General features: G+C 47.1%; 1 protein-coding gene and 1 pseudogene across 2 annotated transcripts; one reads left to right on the plus strand and one right to left on the minus strand.

The window, feature by feature from the left end:
* Window positions 1-1,152: 1,152 nt before the first annotated feature.
* LOC118471959 (homeotic protein knotted-1-like) lies at window positions 1,153-5,563 on the plus strand (annotated as a pseudogene).
* Window positions 5,564-6,504: 941 nt separating this feature from the next.
* Window positions 6,505-12,266, minus strand: LOC100501651 (putative acetate/butyrate kinase domain protein). 2 transcript variants are annotated; one of them, NM_001196331.1, is made up of 15 exons: window positions 12,096-12,243; window positions 11,825-11,896; window positions 11,630-11,723; window positions 11,378-11,538; window positions 11,016-11,086; window positions 10,784-10,865; window positions 10,193-10,294; window positions 10,036-10,091; window positions 8,871-8,905; window positions 8,552-8,762; window positions 7,744-7,965; window positions 7,607-7,666; window positions 7,460-7,499; window positions 6,993-7,214; window positions 6,505-6,881 (listed from the first exon to the last, which is right to left on the minus strand). In NM_001196331.1, the coding sequence occupies exons 1-15, from the start codon at window positions 12,177-12,179 to the stop codon at window positions 6,795-6,797; spliced, it is 1,599 nt and encodes a 532-aa protein (NP_001183260.1). In that variant the 5' UTR covers window positions 12,180-12,243; the 3' UTR covers window positions 6,505-6,794. The 2 variants fall into 2 exon arrangements, 1 of the variants encoding a protein (NP_001183260.1); XR_004849249.1 differs by having other exon boundaries at window positions 6,658-6,881; window positions 7,337-7,499; window positions 12,096-12,266.
* Between the last annotated feature and the right edge of the window lie 8,325 nt (window positions 12,267-20,591).

The following is a 20,591-nucleotide window of genomic DNA, read 5'->3' on the forward strand; positions in this document are numbered from 1 at the left end:
AACGTGGAAGTAGGAAAGTATTACTTGGCCGAACCACGGGATAAAAATCGTGTGTCACTTGTGTTGCTTTCTCTGTGATTATTGTGTTCACAAGAACTCGCTACTTAGCCGTACTAACACCTTAAACTAAGTTTTTGTGGCTATTAGTGTTTGATTTTACAGGATCACCTATTCACCCCCCCCCCCTCTAGGTGCTCTCACTATCCATAGGAGCAAGCCTGAGGGGTTAAGGTTTCTTATTTTTGTAACTAGGTTGTGCATATGTGTACGCCAGCCCGGTGAGGTCCGCCCTCATAAGCCCGGCCTGTTGGTCTGCACCCATACATATCAAGTTATAAAGAAAAGATTTACCTCCCCCCAGATGTGCTTCTGTGATGATTTAATTCTGCTACAGTTTCCAGATATTATTTTTTATCTAACCCACCCATACAGATCCCACCCTTGCTGGTATGATGACACCCAAATTGAGTAGCCAGGCTTGCAGTTCGGGACCCCTATCCTGATACAGGGGGTCTGGCAACCTGCGGGTCCGGTTCTAGAGATAGGGCGTTTGTTTCCTGGGGTGGTCCGGAGCTGTGTAGCCACTTAGCCTAGTCCCGTACCCTAAGCCTGCACCTCCACCACTCTTCAACGGGTGCCCTAGTATTTGGAGTTGTGATCTTATAGGTCCGGACATGAGGCTTGGCTTCCCAGACTCAATCCTGCAGGTCCTATGGCGTGAATCAAAGGATGGCTGATACCAGACGATGGGTCCTATGGGTGTGCTACTAACACTTCCTAGCCGAAGTTGTGTACAGGTCCAGGTCCCAGTCGAGGCTACCTCCCGGGGGCCATTGCCAACTCTTTCTTAGGTATATTGGTATCCAGCCTCGACACGTCGAGCCTACATCCCAGGGGGGCCAAGTACCAGGGAGGAGTTGGTAACGCCACACACAACAAGGACAAATAGCATACAGATAAATGCTAGTACTGCTTGATAAATAAGTACTCAAAAGTATATTACAAAGACCAAAAAATATTACAAAGCCGCTTCCCAGCGAGACCCTTGCCTTCTCTCTACAGACCTAGCTACTCATCATCAGGCGACGACGATCTTGGTCTTGATGGCCTCGACTCGCCGGCCCATGCAGCAATGTGCTGGACCCCGACGCGATGCTCTGCCTAGAGATCTTCAAGTGCCTTCTTCGTTGCCTCCACCGCCTGGGGCCCTGGTGTTGCCTGCGCCGCCTGGAACCCTTGTTGTCGTCTCCCTACGGAGGCGATGTCGAGGCCATCAAGGCCAAGATCATCTCGCACCCAGGCTACTACTCGCTCCTCACTGCCTACCTCGAGTGCAACAAGGTGGGGGCACCACCGGAGGTGTCGGCGAGGCTGACGGAGATAGCACAGAAGGTGGAGGCGCAGCGGTGCACGGCGGCCTAGCCGCTGCGGCGGAGCCGGAGCTAGACCAGTTCATGGAGGCGCACCATGAGATGCTGGTGAAGTTCAGGGAGGAACCGATGAGGCCGCTACGAGAGGCGATGGAGTTCATGCGAAGGGCAGAGTCACAACTAACCTCGCTTTCCATCTCCGGAAGGTCGTTGTGCAACACCCTTTCATCTGAGCACTGGCGGAAGAGCGCCACCCCCACGCACATCTCGCAGAGGTGGACAAAAATGGCTGCCTGGAGGATGGAGTGGGGCGTGAGGTGCTGAAGCTGGAGGCCGAGCTCCTCCAGCAGCAGCTGGAAGAAAGGCGAGATCGGCAACGCCAACCCGCAGGAGAGGTAGGAGACGAAGAGCACAAACTCCCCAGCGACGAGATCGCTGAGGGGAGTGGCGCCGGCGCGGATCCTTCCGGCGAACGCTGGCGCGCTCCATCCAAGCAGGTTGCGCACCAAGTTGAGTGCCCCCTCGGACTGGAAGCGCTCGGGATGGACTAGCGAGGCCATGGTGACTACGGCGGCGGAAAGCAGAAGAGCGTGAGTGCAAGGGGGCGCAGAGGACTCGGAGGCGAAAGGGCGCAGCAGTTGAAGAGAATGCGAAAGCGTAACTGCCGCACGCGGGGTGAATCCCTTTTCAAGGCAGACTCTCCCGCTCGCGCCCCGAGACACTGCGGAAAATCTCGCCCGACGCGCACCAAAGCGGCCCAGTCTGTGACACGGGGGCCCAGGCCCACAAGTCGTACTCCTTGGGCGTCGGTTCCTGGGTGCAGAAAGAGCGAACCGCCGCTCGCGCCAGTACTGCGCCTCCTCGGGGCCGCCGCAGAAGAAAGAGAAGGCGATTTTTTAAACCAGTGCAGCGGTATCGAGGCACCTCACGCGTGGCCCAGGAAAACCATCAAGGGTGGGGGCCACAGGTCAGTCAGCCGCAGGGACAGACATGGCAGATGGCGTGACCAAAGGCGGATTGGCGGAGATTACGTCAGCAAACACACGGAAGCGGCACGCCAATCGCCAGTCAAGCTTTGGCCCCACCTGCAGGCTCGTACCCTCCCCTGAGGTGGGCCCGAGGGCCACTAACGGTACCCTGAAACAGGGGTACCCCTTACTACAGTATGAAGACGTGATACCCACGCGGCTATCTCTAGTCGCGTGGTAAACAGCGCCCGACCCCACCACGTGGACGGCTCCGGGGCCGCCACGTGGCCAGAGAAGACGATATACTCCAAGGTATCAACAGTGGGTCCGGACCCCCATGGGAAAGTGCTGGACCCCTGTGTATACAGACCGGACCTCCGGGTAAGGTCCAGGACCTCCACGGGTGCAAACCGGACCCCTAGGATGGGTTCTGGACCCCTCTGTGTGTGGTCCGGGCCACTCACAGCAAGGTTCCGGGATTCGGGGACAAAGAATACCCAGGCCTTAATCAAGGCCAGGCGGGGGTCCGGAGCCGACACGTGTCTGGACCATACCGTACGCCTCTGCTCCCTGCTCAGGCGGAGCCCCGATGCTGCCATGTGGCCTACTGCCCGTGACGTAAGCCAGCGGGCGGAGCATGACGTAAGGCCTCTGGGCCGCGCGGCCTCTGCATTTATCGCGGATAAGGCGCGTCGCCTATCCATTCCACTAGTAGGTGATGTGCCGCCTCGGCATTTAATGAGCCCTGTCCATTCTGCTGACAGGCGATGTGACGCCTCAACATTTAATGAGCCCTGTCCACTCCGCTGATGGGCGGCGACCAGGCCATCCCGCAGGCGGCGTGCCTGTCCATTCCGTTGGCAAGCAGTACGCCCATGCTGCCGCGTGTACTACACTCATCATGATTCGCGCGTTATCAAGGAAGCAGCCGCGACATATCAATATTGTATGAACTACGGACATTATGACGCTCGAAGATCGCCCAGGCGTTACAGGCATTAGTTATTTCCTTCCATTTTGCCCTGGGTCCACATATCGGGGCTCAGTATCCTTGTACGTGCCTCCCTTGAGCTATAAAAGGGAGGGCACACGACGTTACAAGGCAAACTTTCAGACTCAGTTACACGCTCACTTGAACCCAACTCAGGCTCTCACACACTCAAGCTCTCAAGCTCACAGATTCAATACAACACACAGTGGAGTAGGGTATTACGCTCCGACGGCCTGAACCACTCTAAAACTCTTGTGTGTTCTTATGGTCACTCGTGTTCGTCGATCATCTAGCAGACAGGCAAAACGCTTAGGCCCCCTCCTCATCTTAGGATTTAGGGCGGGTGCATTCCGCCACCCAGCCGGAGAATTTCCTCTTCGACAAAGGACATACCTTCATCATCTCAGTGAATAAATATAAATAAGGGTACATGAAATACAAAATAATATAAATAATGATTATGAATCAGTAAGTTATTTATATTCTCATTTCATAAATATGAACAAACATCAACAATATTTGAGTTACATTGATATCTTCGGCTTGCCAGAAGGTGAAGTTGCGAAAATGACACGAGGGTGATTATAATCCAGCGTGAACAGTACAGTGTTACTGTTCATCTATTTATAGGCACGGAACGCAGCCCGGATAAGATTACATTCATGCCCCTAACATCTACTCTTAATCATAATGCAAACTATCAAGGATTAAGTAGTCTTTTCCACCTTAGGTCGGTTTTGTCCTTCATCTTCGCTATCATACCAAGCCGAAGCTCATTTAGCCATAGCTTCAGCGTCCATCCTTGCCTTCAAGTTGTATCCTCATATCACACGCCTTCATCCCAAAGCCGAAGCTTCCTGTAATAGTCAGTCATACTGAAAACATATGGTTAGTCATGTTTTTAGGACCTTCGGAAGAGGAAGGCCCCCAATAGCCATCTATACCTCTGCACGATAATGATGGTCCTCGCCTCAGTTGTCACCACATCGTTCGCTATTCTACTTCTTTTCTCTCTCCCCTCATGCCTTCACCTCCACGCCACCTCATCCCTGTATTTGTCCGACACCAGCCTCGACACCGACTCGTGCAGTGGCTATTGCACGTCCACAATGATGTTTCATATCATGCACGCACCATCGTGTTCGCCGTTGTCGGACATCCCGTTCGTCCTCCCAGCCTTTGCCCTGTTCTTCATACCCAACCTGCTGCCCCCGCCCACGATCGAAGCCGCGAGTCGGTCATGCTCCTGGCCTTTCTCCATGCGTGCCGTCGAGGAGGACATGGTGACGCCTGCCACGCTTAGGTTATCTTAGCGATGAGGAGCACAGGTCTGAGATATTGGACAACTAAGGCCCATAGCGTGGCAGCAGTCGGCATATGCTACGGAGTTGGTGGTGGTGTTGTGTCGCTTCGACGGACCAGGACTGGGAAGACACTCGCATTCTCTCGCCCTTCTCGGACTAACGTCTGGTGCGGGTTCCTCTTGGTTTGGAGCTGCTCCGGCTAGGCTTATTTCTCCGCTTGCGTGCTCTTTCTTTATATATCTAGTGATATACTAACTATGTCGCATCCAGATGCCCAGGTCTTCGTCGTGTCCTTCTCCGACAACGAACATGTATATCCGCCTCTTCCCTTCCCCTCCTGCTCTACAAAACCTTGGAAGTGGGGAAGGCGAGGGATGTGGTCTCTGATTTGCTGTCTATGGTACCCGTGTGTCCATAAAAAATATCATGCAAAGAGTGGAGACAATCAATAAAAAATCTTCATATCTTTTGTAGATAATATGTGGGTATTGTTGTAAGTCGTCGCAACGCACGGGTAACCAACTAGTATATACATCATGCAACTGCATTTCATGGTAAATGAAATAGTGCTCATTTAGTAATATAGATAGATAGATATTAATCCTTTTTATTAAAATTTTGGTCGAATTTAAGGTAATTAACCCTCAAAAAATAAACATAGTTTAACACGTAAGTTTTGCCATTCGTTGCAAAATAAGATAACATTCTCCGCCGTAGTCGATGACGCCGGAGAAGTCATCAGGCAGCTGGCACTTGCCGCCCATGAGGACGCCCTTTTGCCAGACGCACGGCGACGCCTCCCCCGCCGCCGGACTGCACCTGGTGCACGACCGCGACGACCGGCTCTGTCCGCCGCCGGCTCACGCTGGCCAGGGCGCGCCGCAGCCGCCCAGGCCCCGGCGCCGAGTGCGACGCGCACACGGCCAGTAAAACTGCCACGGCGGCGGCGGCGGGGGGGGGGGGGGGGGGGGGGGGGGGGGGGGGGGCGAGGTGGTTGCCTGGCGATGGCGTGGAGCGCGAGATGTTTGCTTGCTCTGCATGGGAAAGAGCTGCATGGAGCTGGTGCCTGGTGCTGGCGCTGGCGCTAGGGCTGGTTCCGGTGTCCGGAGACTGGTTTGCTAGCTCTGCATGTAACTCCCCCAGGCATCGACTCTTGAAATTATCTCTCGCAAGTGGTGAGATTACATTTTTACCCAGGTAGTATCTCTATCGGCGAGGCATCCATCAGTTGGTCAGGAACAGTGGAACTATTTACAATTTTGCTTATCTTTTTTTCCCAAAGACCACTGTAGAATCGTTCTCTCAAAAAAAACTGCATTACACCTTTATTCTCTCAAATAAACTAACGTCCCGTTTGATCATTAAATTGAATTTCATTCTAATAATAATAATTTAGATATATATTAATTAGATCCCGTTTATTTTCTTTCATTTTAAGGAATTAGAATCTTAATAATAGAATAGACTATTTTTTTAGAATGTGACATTCCATCACTTTCCAAAATTATCATATAATATTATCTCAAATTCATGAGGTGAGAGATGAAAATTGATTTTTTATTTTTCCGATGTACAACTTATATCACTCTTATATACTTGCTTCGCTATAACATAAATGTAGTATATAACTATCTCTCTCATATGATTTAGGATAATATACAAATATATTACATATATAAATATATGAACTTGATTAGTTTTGTCTAACTTATAATTATTAAAATGAAATTCAATTCAAAAACAAACGGGGCCTTCAGCTAATTCGGTTTTATGCAAAATATATTTATATACTATTATTAGTAAGATGTCGAAGATATTTATGTGCTACATTTTTACTATAGATGAGTGAGACGAAGAGTGTCGTGTAAGTTACAGAGTAGAAACAAATTCTACTAATGTATAAAATCATTTTCCATCCTACACCTCATGAATTTGAGATAGCCTTCTATCTGAACTTTGGAAAGTGGTGGAATATCAAATTCCAAACTAAATAAGTTAATTTATTGAGTGAATTCTAATTCCTCTAAAATAAAGGGATCCAAACGCCCCGTAAAGTTGATTGGTTTGAGAAATTACTCTATCTTACATGGGGCGGTGCATTAGAAGTCCATTTCTTAAATTTAGTGGTTTAAATCAATGCCTCATATCATATCAGTACTAATTATTTACTTGCGATGAATGAGCTGATGATTTTGTTCTGAGTCAACACTCTCGCCTTCAATATCCTGAGGGCTTCTCCAATTCCATCCTGGCCACAATAGCAAAGTGAAAAGTAGTAAGTTTTCTGCCTTTTAAAAAAAACAATAAGCAATGGTCTATATGGCTATACCCTTGATACAGTTCCATTAGGACAACGCACCTCAGAAGAAAGCCTATCAGCAATTCTGGCCGCCTGAGCTTTGGTTTCCGGCGATAAAGCTGACCTGATAGCTCCAACTAGCACATCTGCAGCATTGTGGATGCTCAAGGCGTCATCATTATCTGGGACTAGATTTTGTCTTTGTAGGGGTTCAGGCGCCACTCCCAACCACTGTAGCCTCTCTGACCAGTAAAATTGGTCCATCATGAAAGGGCATGTTACCTGCACGAAAAAATTTAGTACAATGGATCCATCTCAAAGCATCATCAAGAAAATGCAGAAGTTGGGAGATAACGTATTTGTTTGAGTCGGCATCAGAACATTTTTTTGGGTTATAGAATTACCAGGCTTGATGCTTCCTACACATCCAGGTATCACAGGTTGCGAATAAATAAAAGGACAAGAAAAGAGCAGCAGAAAGACAGCCTCAAAACATGGGGTGAAGCTGTAGAAAGTGTTGTTGTCACCTGAGGGATACCAGCAAGTAGTGCTGCAGCTGTTGATCCACTGTTATCAAAGCAGTAAAAATATAAAATCTTCTGCGGAAGTGCCAGTACCATGCAAGATTATAAATCAGGCACTTGCCAACGAGAGAAATTTGAGCGCTCCATTACCTGCCAGCATGGTGAATAGCGGCTGCACACCTAGGAAAAAGCCAACTGTACGGTATTGATCTGAAAATTTTAACATTCTCACCACCAATTCCACATGACAGGACAACGCAAACATATAACATCAATCTAGTACTCACCCTAAAAAGCAGAAAAGGCGGCCATTAAAAAGGAGAGCGCTGTCACCACCAAGAGAAGGTGAATCCACCCCTCTTGATTCATTTACTGATGAAGCAATAGATTGAATTGCAGAATCCAATGGCTTGTATCCAGATGAGAAAAGGATGAACATATAATCCGTTGACTCTATGGCAGCCTTAAGCACCATTAAAAATGCTTTAGGATTTCTAAGAAAGCCCATTCTGTACCAGATTGGTCATAAAGGAAATTTGTAAGGAAAAAGTCTAGGAAATTTCTAAGACAATTTGGAAAGGCAATAGGGAAAAAACTCATAAAAACATATAACATAGATATCCAAAACAAAAGTAGAAGCAAAATGTTTCCCAAAGTGCAAAACCTTGTCGAAAAACTTTTTATTAACAGTCATATTTAAAGGAAAATAATGCAATGGGAGCTGATCAACTTTGGTTCTAATCTACATACCTGATATACACTCCTTAAAAAGATTAGTTGGTGACGGTGGTTAGTTCTAAAGTTCTACTACGCCTTAACCCAGAGAACTTTTGTGCATTGATTTGTTTATGCATATGTGTACGCTCGGTGAATCGTTTGTGCACAGCTGTACAGAATCTCTTTGAGGTTATGGCTTAATGATAAGTCAGAAAAATCCATATGTAGCTTCAAGGTTAAAATAAAAAAATAATATTTGTATGATGAATAGCTCAATGAGTAGAGACATAATTTCAATATTTATTGGAGATCCGTTGCAATGCACAGGTGCCAGGGTAAAAAGAGTAAAAATACGAGTAATATCAGATGAGAACACACCTACCAATGGAACTTAATCCTACAAATATAGGTCTTGATGAATAAGCATTCCTTGTGAGGAAGTGTTCCAGGGAAGAATGGTTTGCACACAACATACCACCAAATGAAGAATTGATATTTCCAGACAACTCCATGCATTTGTCACAAGAAAATTGCCAATCCATAGGTAGAAACCAAAAGCCACAAGCATGAGCATTGAACGGCCAATATCCTACAATGATGTTATGTAAAGTATACTGAAATGAGGTACATCAAATTTGAAGATATATATAGATGTCTAAAATGATTTTAGAAAGATGTGGAGGGCACCAGAGCTCACCTGGGCACTCCACAATTTCTTTGCTGAAACCATACCTGGGAAAACATAACTGATAATCATTTATCCAGTATAAACTAATACAGGGGTGGTTTATCTTTTTTTTTCTCGAACATGCAGGAGAACTACCCCAACTTGCTTGGGACTAAAAGGCTTTGCTGTTGTTATTGTACATGCAGGAGAACTGCACATCATTAAATTAAGAAGAAAAAATGGGAAAGGGACCTATACAAGACACCCACTACCCATTCACACCATTGTGTTCAAATTAAATAGATGTGCCTTGTCACACAAAGTAGATGTCCTCAACCTAAAATTAACTCCCACTTGGCCCAAGGATGGAGGTAATGGATTCCTTGTGCCCTTGCCAAACCCCAAAAAATAAGCTCTTCACTAGCAAACAATAGAGCTCTATCTAGGTTTGGAGAATCAGCATAAAACACACACCGATTATGAATATTCCAGAATTCCATAAAGTCCATGCTCCCAAAAATGACGATGGAGTTGAGTCCCTTTCTTAAGTGAACAACCAATTTCTTTCTCACCAGGCATCAAAGGTAGTCTCATCAGACTGGGGGGAAGCACTTGCAAGCCACTCTATGCAGGAGGAAGGACCAGATTTCGCGGGCAAAGATGAATGTTGATAGCAGGTGATTGATATCTTCTTCCTCTTGATCGCAAAGGGGACAACAGGTCGGGTGTGGGAGGCCTCTTCTTGCGGCTGATTGGCTGTGGAGCGCCTGTCTCAGACAACTAACCACATGAAAATTTGGCATTTACCGGGAGCCCAAGATTTCAAATCTTCTCACAAGGGTGGTTATCATTGTACAATTAGTTACCATCAGAAGGGTATGCCTGGTGTAGTAGTGAGAGCTGTCTCACTGAGTCACCATCGTGGGTTTGAAGCGGTTTCTCCGTATTTTTATGGGGAAAGGCTTGCCTCAGTTTATCTCTTTCCTAGACCTCACTAATGTCGACGGACACTGGGTCTGCCCCCCCCCCCCCCCCCCCCCAAAAAAAATAGTTTCCATCATCAATCCATCACAATACTTCATTTCCAAAGTTTCACGTTCAGTGCAGTAGCTCACAGAATATGCAAGTGTATTAACTTAATTGTTCTCATATAAGGCATAGGCTTCATATTTATTATCAAAAGCATGATACTTACAGTAATAAAGGTGACTCCTCTCGCACATGCCACAAAGGAAGATTGGTTACTGGATCCTGCAGTTATCAGAAAATCTGACCTCAGTAATGTTCCAATGGATTAAACAGGACTGCAAACATACAAACAAAAACAATTATAGATAATACTCAGTACTAACTGTGAAAGGAATGGGGCTAAGATTCAGACAATCATTTCTCCATGATCCCCAACTTTCCATGAAGAGTGCCCACATCCAATGGATAATGTCAGTCCAGCAGACCTGCAATTGCTTTACAACGTTAATGTAGTGGTTTCCCCTCAATGCTTAAGAGGCATACAACATCTCTCACACATTTCAGATGCTAACATATGAGAATCTCCAATTCATGTGCCACAGAGGTAGTGATAGAATAAAAACCGGATAACCCATAAGTATAGTGAACCTGATAACTACATATAATGGCAAAAGTGTTCAGCGGTTCAGCCTCATGATCTAATGGATATCCCAACTGCTCTACAGGGCTTGGTGCCTACAGAATGAAGTGCCCTATTGTTTGCTCTTCTATGACAATGGGTACCGTGTGAAAGACAGAAAATGGTAATGGCCATGAAACCATGTCTTAGAGACGACCCTATTTATCTGCACACCATGCAGATAAGTTAAATACATCAGCAATTTAAGAAAAATGTTTGTCAATCCAAAACTGACAAATCCAATGGGAAAGAAGATTTGAGAGAGGAAACGTTATTACAAGGCATGATTCTGTACCGTATTTGCAGGAGCTTCTTGAAAGTACTTGTAAAGTAGAGGAAAAGTTTGTTTAAATTGGCGTTTGAATGATGTAGGAGCACTGAAAAAAAGTGCAATGAATAATTGATAATGAAGCATAAACACACTAAAATTAGTGATAAATAAATAATAGAGCAATAGAAGATTAGACAATCCCTAATGAAATAATTTAAACAGCGTATGCGAATCGAAATCGATATAGCCCAAGTACCTATATGGAACAAAATAGGGAGCAGCAATGACGCACTTTACTTGGAATAGTTCTGCAAGGTGCCAACCTTCCTAAATCATGAGATAACTCATATTATGATAGCATAAAAAACATTTTTTTTGCTGAATCAGGTTATTAGAAATGATTCTGATTTCCTAGATGTAGAAGTGATTGGTTAAATGCATAGTGGATATATCCTCTGTCATGTGTGATGAAAAAAATCCATGATTTCAACATGTGTTGTGAATCAGGGTTTTGATATCATCAATGCCATTTTTAACAGAAAATAATATTTTGAAGAAAATAATAGAACTGAATGCCAGATAAGTTCCAGCTGATACATGAACAAAGATATTCCTTACCAAAGCGAAGAAATTGATCACAATAAAATCCCCACTGATGCTTGGGTCGTTTCCAAAAACTTCTTCCACAAAAGACAAGCATTCTTTCCTGTGCTCCGCTTGAATGGCTTTTTTCCGCATTGAAAAGGACTCACGCTCATGGTTTGATTGAATAGAATCACCTAAGAAAGATAGTTGCATGAATAATCGGTTTTTTTCCAGGAAATAACTGGACACATGAGATTTGAATAGCCTCCTGGCAGTGGCTCTTACTTGAGATATTCTCTAACTGTTCGGCAGCGAGGACAGGCGGGCTTGACACAGGCATGTATCTAACACTGCTGGCTGCTAGATGTGCTGACAAACTCTGCGCCAAGTTCATTACATTATGGCACATGAATTAAACCGGGTATGAACCCCCTTTTTTTAACACAAAAATATTATGAACCCTTTAGCAGGCCTTCTTACCCGGTGCGCTGAATGAGTGATGAACACCACAGCATACTCCTGTTGGTCACACGCAAAAGCTGCAGCAAGCGCCTATAGAATAAATACGGATGGAATCATGCGCCTATAGAATAAATACGGATGGAATCAAATTGAAAGCACAGCCCTACAAACTAAAAAATCGAGTACATGAACTTAATTCCGACGTATCCTGACGGAGGTAGAGCAAAAGGGAGCAAAATCGTCTCTAGTCAGCTGCTAGAGGGGGAGGTAAAAAAAAATAGAAGCATACTGCTATGGGGAAGACGTCGCCCTGAGTGCCGAAGGCCATGAAGACGGCGCGAGGCCGCCGGCCGGCGCCGCCGCGGCCTGCCATCGCGCCTCGCAGGTCTCGTGCGCGACTCGCCGGCGGGCTGACGCGGATAGGCCGTAGGCGGACGCTGTCTCGGGGCTACAATGGGCCGAATCACCTTTCAGCCAATTTTGAATTTTGATTAAATGAAAAAAAACGCAAAAAAACTTGTTGAGTGTCATAGGAAAAATGGACTGTCTAGATATCTATGTGAGTTTGGATTCGAGAATATCAAACAATTTAATTTGGCTCAGCTTGCTCGACTCTATCACTCCCAATTTCAAAATCACACTTCTATTGTTGATCGTCCCATAAAGAAAAGAGCATCATATGAGACTGAGCACAGACCGTCTAACCCTCTGCAGCGGACCATCCGCCAGTCAAAAAACTGAAAAACCCAAAAGTACCAAGTTCGATAAAAAGTATTTTAAGCGTCCACGCAGACCGCCTGGGTGCATGACCGGACCGTCCACGTTTGCTCTGTCTGGCATCTAACGACACATTTAATACGATTATAATCGTTGATATAACAGTTATTGTTGACCGTTGTAAATCCAGCTGTTGATATGTAGGGGCAGACCGTCCGGAGTAAAGATGCGGACCGTTCATGTGTTTTAGAAAGTTGGCAATGGCTAGAAAATGGTTGGTAATTATAAATACAACCACAACCACCTCCATTCAACACACCCAATCATTCTAACTCCCACATTCATTCCAAAGAGCTAGACTTCACTCCAAAGCCTCACACAAGCATCAAAGACTCTCCAAGTACAACAATTATGATTGTATTCATTAGTGATTAAGTGCCTTGTGAGAGATTGTAGAGAGTGAGACTAGTGTTTCATTCGATGCTCTTTGTTGTTTGGTTTCTTGATCACGCTTTCTTCCTCTCCTTCTAAACTCTCATTGACTTGTAAATCTAGCAAGAGACACCTAAGTGTATGGTGTTCCTTGCGGGGTCTAAGTGATCCTCGGGATTAAGAAGAAGCATTCAAACCGGTCTAAGTGATCGTTTGAGAGAGGGAAAGGGTTGAAAAAGACCTGGCCTACGTGGCCTGCTCAACAGGAGTAGGTTCTTAGGAACCGAACATCGGGAAACAAATCGCCTGTGTCTTTATGTTAATCTTACTATGTGATTTGATTGTTCCTCATCCCTCTCTCTAGTTCTCTTGCTTGTGATCGATTTGAGTTAGCTCCTAAGGTTATTCGTGTTGATTGGTCAACTCGTAGAAAGAAGAACTATCTTCTGCACTTCGATTTCATTATTCTGATTCTAACGCTAACCTCAGTTTAAGTTTGTGTTCAAAGTCTGTAGTTTTTAAGTTTCGCCTATTCACCCCCTCCAGGTGACTTTCACTCGCTCGACCGCTACAAGGCCTGTTGGGTCTTTCGGAGCTTCACTCAGCGCTCCAGAGTGGACTACGACGAGACCTTCAACCCCGTCATCAAGTTTCACCATCATTCGGGTCGTTCTCTCCCTTGCTCTCTCTTAGGACTAGGCAGTTCATCAACTTGGTATCAAGAATGCCTTCCTCCACAACACTCTAACAGATATGGTCTACTGCAGCTAGCCCACCGGTTTCGTCAACTCTGCGCACCCGGTTTTGGTCTACTGACTAAACCGCTCCTTGTATGGCCTCAAGCAGGCGTCGCGAGCTTGGTAAAGTCGCTTCACCTCCTACTTGGCCTCCCTCGACTTCGTCGAGGCCAAGTTGGACATGTTATTGTTCATCCATCAGCACGGTGATGATACCGTCTACCTCCTGCTCTACATCGATGACATGATGCTCACGCTGTCGAGTGTTGCCCTCCTTCAGCGCATGATCATCACCCTTCAGCATGAGTTTGCGATGAAGGACCTGAGGCCTCTCCACCACTTTCTTGGGTCTTGGGATCACCATAGAGCGGCGGCCCTAAGGCCTCTTCCTCCACCAGCGCCAGTACTCTCTTTACATCCTGAGCTGGCTGGCATGTCCGCCTACAAGGCCTTCACCATGCCTGTCGACACTCAAGCGAAGCTATTCGAAGACGACGGGCCCTCGGTCGTCGACGTGATGACCTACTGGAGCCTCACTGGCGCTCTCCAGTACCTAACATTATCCCGACCTAACATTGTCTATGTTGTTCAACAAGTGTGCCTTCACATGCATACCCCACAGGAGCCCCACCTCACCACTCTTAAGCGGATTCTTCGCTACCTCTGCGGCTCCATCGACTATGGCCTTCTCCTTCGACCCTCACCGACTTCTGAGCTTGTGGTCTACACCGATGCTGACTGGGTTGGCTGCCCATCATGCGTTGATCCATATTCGGTTACGCCATGTTTTTGGGCGCCACCCTCGTCTCCTGGATCTCGAAGAGACAACATGTCGTCCCCCTCCACTCCAGCGCTAAGCCTAAGTACCGCGCTGTGGGCAACAACGTGGCCGAGGCCTTCTAGCACCGCCAGCTTCTATAGGAGCTACATAGCCCCTTAAGCGCTCCACCCTCGTCTACTACAACAACATCAGCACGGTCTACCTCTCCACCAATCTTGTGCAACATCAGCGCACAAAGCACATGGACATCGATCTTCACTCCGTCCATGAGTGTGTCGCTACCAATGATGTTCGCGTTCTCAGTGTCCTAACCAGGTCGCAATTCGCTGGCATCTTTACCAAGGGACTGACGTCGTGTGTATTCACGGAGTTTTGATCCAGTCTCAACATCTATACAAGATAGAGTTAAGACTGTGGGGAGGGTGTTAGACTCATGTTTAGGTTTAGGTTAGGGCTCTCTTATATTTACCTGATTACCCCTTTGTAATGGGTTTGGCCCACTTAACTCTTATACATAATATACACCCAACCTTGGATTAGGGTTAGGGTTTCACATTCTAACTCTGAGTGCTTGGTTGTTGAAAGCATTATGTTTGTCTAATGAATATTCTTGGGCATGGCACTACGGAAGAAGTGGTATATCTATATTACTCTATTAAGAACCTAATGTGGGCACCTGGTGCTACCACGACTTCATTCTCCATGTTGACACTCTGAGCCTGCCCTAGGTGTCCCAACAGATTCTCTCGCCCCATGGGCCCCACGCCCAACGCCCGCGCAATGCTCTCTCAGATACTGCCCTGTGGACCCCCAAGGTCCGTGCAGCCATCTACTGCGCCTGCCCAGCACCCGATCCCGCCCGCGTAAAAAATAGTGCAAAGCAAGCACTCGAACCAACGTCCCCATCTCCGGATTTTTTGGGCTAACCACCAGACCACACATACCTTAGTGTTTAGAAATAAACAATAATTATATTTGAATAAATATCTCAATATCAATTTATATGATATATAACAATCGTAGCAAAGCATATGATATATAACCATCGTAGCAAAGCACGTGCAACTGACTAGTTCTCAAGCACTCGAACCAACATTCTCATTTCTAGAATTTTGGGGCTAACCATCAGACCACACGTACCTTAGTGTTTAGAAATAAATAATAATTATATTTGAATAAATATCTCAATATCAATTTTTATGATATATAACAATCGTAGCAAAGCATATGATATATAACCATCGTAGCAAAGCACGGACAACTAACTAGTTCTCAGTTAAATATGCTTGTAGAATGCTTATTCACATCTATATCTATATCTATACTACTTCTTAAGACAGTAGTGTAGACGTCCACGACACTGTTGGTGCACGATTCTGCCATCAGACTCGTATGACAGATGGGAAAGTTTCCTCACATCGTACCCCGCCATCAACGGCGAACCGCCCCACCCTCCTCCCCACGCTGTCGATGGAAGATGTCGAGGATCTCCTACCCCTCTGCTCCACCATCAACGCCCTCCTCCATCAACGAAAGGTGGCCGAGGATCCCCGCCATCAACACCCTCCTCCATCCCCTTCCATTGTTGCCGCTCTGCCACCACACCATGTTTCCCAAGGGCGCAAGCAACAGCGCCCGTCATGGAAGGTTGCCGAGGACCCCCCGCCATCAACGCCCTCCTCCATCCCCTTCCATTGTTGCCGCTCCGCCACCACACCACGTTTCCCAAGGTTGTCGAGGATCCGCCCCACCCTCCTCCCCCTCTGATCCACGATGATGGGGATCCGAGGCCGCCAACAATGCCCTCCTCCCCACGCTGTAGATGGCGCGCGCAGATCCAGTCTCCTTCAGGCAACACCGTGCACCTCCTCCCCACGCCATCAATGGAAGGTGTCGAGGCTCTCCTACCCCTCTACTCCACGATCCCCGCCATCAACGCGCTCCTCCATCCCCTTCCATTGTTGTCGCTCACCTTCCATGGCCGCACACGCACGAGGCCACCGACGGCGCCGCCGCAAAGGCTTGGCATCATCAGCAGAGCGACTGGCCTAGGATGTCAGCCCAAACGCTGGCCGATCGAACGCAAGAACCATGGCACGGACAATGCGGACGAGAGGCCGCATCACACTACTCTAGGATAAGATTGACCACTAACGTGCTGAAGCCGCGCATTAGCAGTATGGGCAGGCCAATCTAGCTTTTCCGGACAGCGTCTGAGTCTGAGGCAGTAGTGGTACACTGGTACTACCTGTGGACTGGTCGCTGGACGAGTCCTCATCCTCGTGGCTACAGACCTTATGGTGCAGCCTCACGCTGTTGATCTTGTAGAAGCTGCTGTTGGGGTCGGTGAGGGCCTTTGGATTGAGGGGCTCGTCCTGGTCGATGTCGGCCATGCTCCGGCGCCACCACCGTCGGGACGACATTTGAGTGTTGTTTGGAACAGATCCTGCATTTGCCCCTAGGGTTCAATATCGTGTCATGTTGGGGTTCGTGATGAGTGGGGAAAGTGCTGCCTTTTCAGGGTCGTCAGTGACAATTTCGCTCTGTATATAAATGGTCGGACGGAGGAAAATAGAATAGAAATGTGAGGGTCAATGTCAGGAAGCTCACTATTGAGGAGCTGAGGGTCCCTGAGTACCTGTAGTTCAAGGAACAACTTGTGGAAGAAGGGTATGAATTCTTATATTCACCAATGAAGATGATCCTTTTGGTACTATTACAGGAGCAGCAACAATAATATTCAATGGCACCTAAACATTTTCTTATCCTCTAGCTTCATGTATTTCATGTTTACTAATCATTCCTATTTTAGCTTTAAGGTTGAGGCTGGGAGAACTTACCATCAGAGAGTTCTAGAGATACTTGACCAATTGGAAAAAGTATGTATGCTCCTAACTTTTCTATTTGAGTATATTTATATATTGGGCTGCTTGTTGGAACTATTTTTTTGCGCTCCGAATTTCTAAAAATCTTTGGCATATCCATTTGATGATTATGTTCTAATTAAGTGATGGTGTCTAAGCACCAAAAATGAAAGCACCCCGACTCCATCAACTGAAAATTGATATCAAGGTCTTTCTGTTTGATCCTATTCATTGAGAATATGATGTACCCATTCACATTTTTTGCTTTCCCATATATTTTTCTAGCTTTCAATAGGATCTGTGTGAACCCAATCCACTATGCTTAAGTTGTCTCCCTAAAATGAAAGAAGTATAGACATTGACTTAGGAAGCATGAAGAGGTAAAAAGAAAATTAAACAAATCCTGACTGTAGCACACGTTCACGCCAAAGACCTTAAATTGCTTCATGTTTTAGCCCATTTCCTAGTGTGTGAATGGTGTTGTTGATCCTGAAATAAAATTGTTGGTTTTTCGTGCTGTTTTTCATCACAAATTCTGGACAATAGGTATGATTCATTTTTATCACTGTAAATATTAGAATTCTTATCCTTTCAGTGTGCAAAAACATGTCCTCATATTGATAGAAGCATTTATTCAGATTTGGCTTACATTGATTGATGAATATGATTTATATGAAGTTCCTGATATCTATCGGCTTCATGGTATATGTAAGTGAAATACAATAGCCATTTTCCTATTTTAAGTATTCATCAGTACAACTTTTCTTGACATATGTATGCCATGGCGCTTTTGTAAATGTTGCTTACTTTGAACAATTTGGTGTCACCTTGATAGAGGTCGGAACTATTGAGATCAAGAATTCATTTATGTATCTCACCATCTTCACGCCCTTACTACCTATTTGTTCTTTTTGTTAGCAGGCTGCTATGCATGGGTTGCCTGTTATTGCAACAAAAATGGGGCTCTTGTTGAAATTCATCGGGTTCATGAATCACATTGTACCATTTTATGAATTAATAGTATATTGACTTACATCTGTAATAGATTGGATCCTTTCTGGTGGATGTTGATGCAGGTTCTGGAAAATGGCCTCCATGTTGATCCCCATGATCAGCATGCAATTGCAGATGCCCTCTATAAGATGCTTTCTGAAAAGCAGTTTTGGTCAAGATGTCGAGAAGACGGATTGAAAAATATACACCAATTTTCTTGGTCTGAACATTGCAAGAATTACTTGTCAAGGATATCAACTCTTGGTCCAAGACATCCTAGTTTCGTATGCAAAGAAGACCACAAGGTGCCTGTGAAGTGCAGGAAGCATATATCAGTTATTGCTGTAGACTCTGTTAACAAGGAAGATTTAATTCAAATTATCAGAAACTCTATTGAGGCTACACGCACTGGAACTGTCAGGTTCTACAGGTTTTGTGCTGTCGACTTCATTGACAATAGCAGAGCTACAGACAGTAATAGTTTACACAGGCATGCTCTCGACTGACTTTGATGCCTTTTGTCGGAGAGGGAATTCTCCGGCCGGGTGGCGGAGTGCACCCACCCTAAATCCTAAGATGAGGAGGGGGCTTAAGCGTTTTGCCTATTGGTAGATGAACTCAGGAATACACAAGGGTTTAGAGTGGTTTGGGCCGCCGGAGCGTAATACCCTACTCCATTGTGTGATGTATTGAGCTTGAGAGCTCGAATGAACTTGTGAGCCTGAGCTGGGTCTAAGTCTAAGTTTAGTCTGAGTGTCCCTATGTCCCCCCCTGTAATGTTGCATGCCTCCCCTTTTATAGCTCAAGGGGGCGCGTACAAGGGTGCTGAGCCCCGACATGTGGGCTCAGAAATATAATGGATGTAATACTTGGAGTTGCTGGAGCAATCTTTTTGCACCCTGACATCCGCGATCTGTGTGGTATTGGCGTGCAGGGGAAGCTTCCCTGGCAACGCATAAGTGATGATGGACACAGTGCACCTTGCAGCACGGGCGTACTGTTTGGCAATGGACTAGACAGGCACACCGCCTGCAGGATGGCCTAGACGTCGCCTGCCAGCTGAGTGGACAGGTCACAATGAATGCTGAGGCGGCACATCGCCTATCAGCAGGGTGGACAGGCGGCGCATCCTCTCCGCAATAAATGCAGAGACCATGCGGCCCAGAGGCCTTACGTCAGGCTCCGCCCGTTGGCTTATGTCACGGGCAACAAGCCACGTGGCAGCATCGGGTCTTCGCCTGAGCGGGGAGCGCAAGCGCACAGGATAAAGCCTGGACACGTGTCAGTACCGGACCCTTGCTCAGGCTAGGGTTTCCCCTGTCCTGGGACCTTGTTATGGGTGACCCGGTCCTTACTCGAAGGGATCCGGACCCCATCCAAGGGACCCGGCATGCTTACTTGGGGGTCTCGGACCGTATTCGGGGGTCCGGGCTATGCGTACAGGGGTCCGGTGCTTCCTTGTGGAGGTCCGGTCCAACTGATTGCATCCTGGGATATATCATCTTTTCTGGCCATGTGGCGCCCCTGGAGCCGTCCACGTGGTGGGGTCGGGTGCTGTTCACCGCGCGGCTAGAGATTGCCGCACGGGCACCATGCCTTCATACTGTAGCAAGGAGTACCCCTGATTCAGGGTACCAACATTGGCCCCCGGGCCCGCCTCAGGGGAGGATACGAGCCTGCAGGCGGGGCCAAAGCTTGATCGGTGATTGGTGTGTTGCTTCCGCACGCTTGCTGTCACAATTACTGCCTGTTCACGCCAACTGTCACGCCTGTCCCCGCGGCTGACTGACCCGTGACTTCCGTACTTGATGGTTTCGCTAGGCCATGCGCGGGGTGCCTTGATACCGCTGCATTGGTTTTGAAAATTCACCTTCTCAGTATTCTGCGGCGGCCCCAAGGAGGCACGATACTGACGCCCAAGGAGGATGACTCGTGGGCCCGGGCCCTTGTGCCAGGGACTGGGCTATTGGTTTTGGCGGAGGCAAAGAGACGCACTACCGTAGGTGGAGGCGCGCTCTTCACGCGTCGGTTCGCCTTCTCCGCACACAGAAACCGGCACGCCCGGTGCATGACATGTGGGCCTAGGCCCCCATGCCAGAGGTTGGACCGCTGGTTGCGGTGAAGACGAGGGGGCGCACTACCGCGGGGCGGTAGCACGCTCTTTGTATGGCGGTTCACCTTCTTCGCACTCGAAGACCAGCGCGCCACCTGTATGACTTGTGGGACCAGGGCCCCGTGTCATAGGATGGATACCCCAGTGT

This window comes from Zea mays, chromosome 5, assembly GCF_902167145.1.
Source record: "Zea mays cultivar B73 chromosome 5, Zm-B73-REFERENCE-NAM-5.0, whole genome shotgun sequence".
Taxonomy (NCBI): Eukaryota; Viridiplantae; Streptophyta; class Magnoliopsida; order Poales; family Poaceae; genus Zea; species Zea mays.

Bases quoted from the DNA above. Each gene is read 5' to 3' on its own strand.
- LOC100501651 (NM_001196331.1), bottom strand. From the start codon at position 12,179: ATGGCAGGCCGCGGCGGCGCCGGCCGGCGGCCTCGCGCCGTCTTCATG. The intron at 10,866-11,015 runs GTACTTGGGCTA...ACTTTTTTTCAG, and splicing joins CCCTATTTTGTTCCATATAG to TGCTCCTACATCATTCAAAC. The intron at 7,667-7,743 runs GTGAGTACTAGA...TAAAATTTTCAG, and splicing joins CGCCTTTTCTGCTTTTTAGG to ATCAATACCGTACAGTTGGC.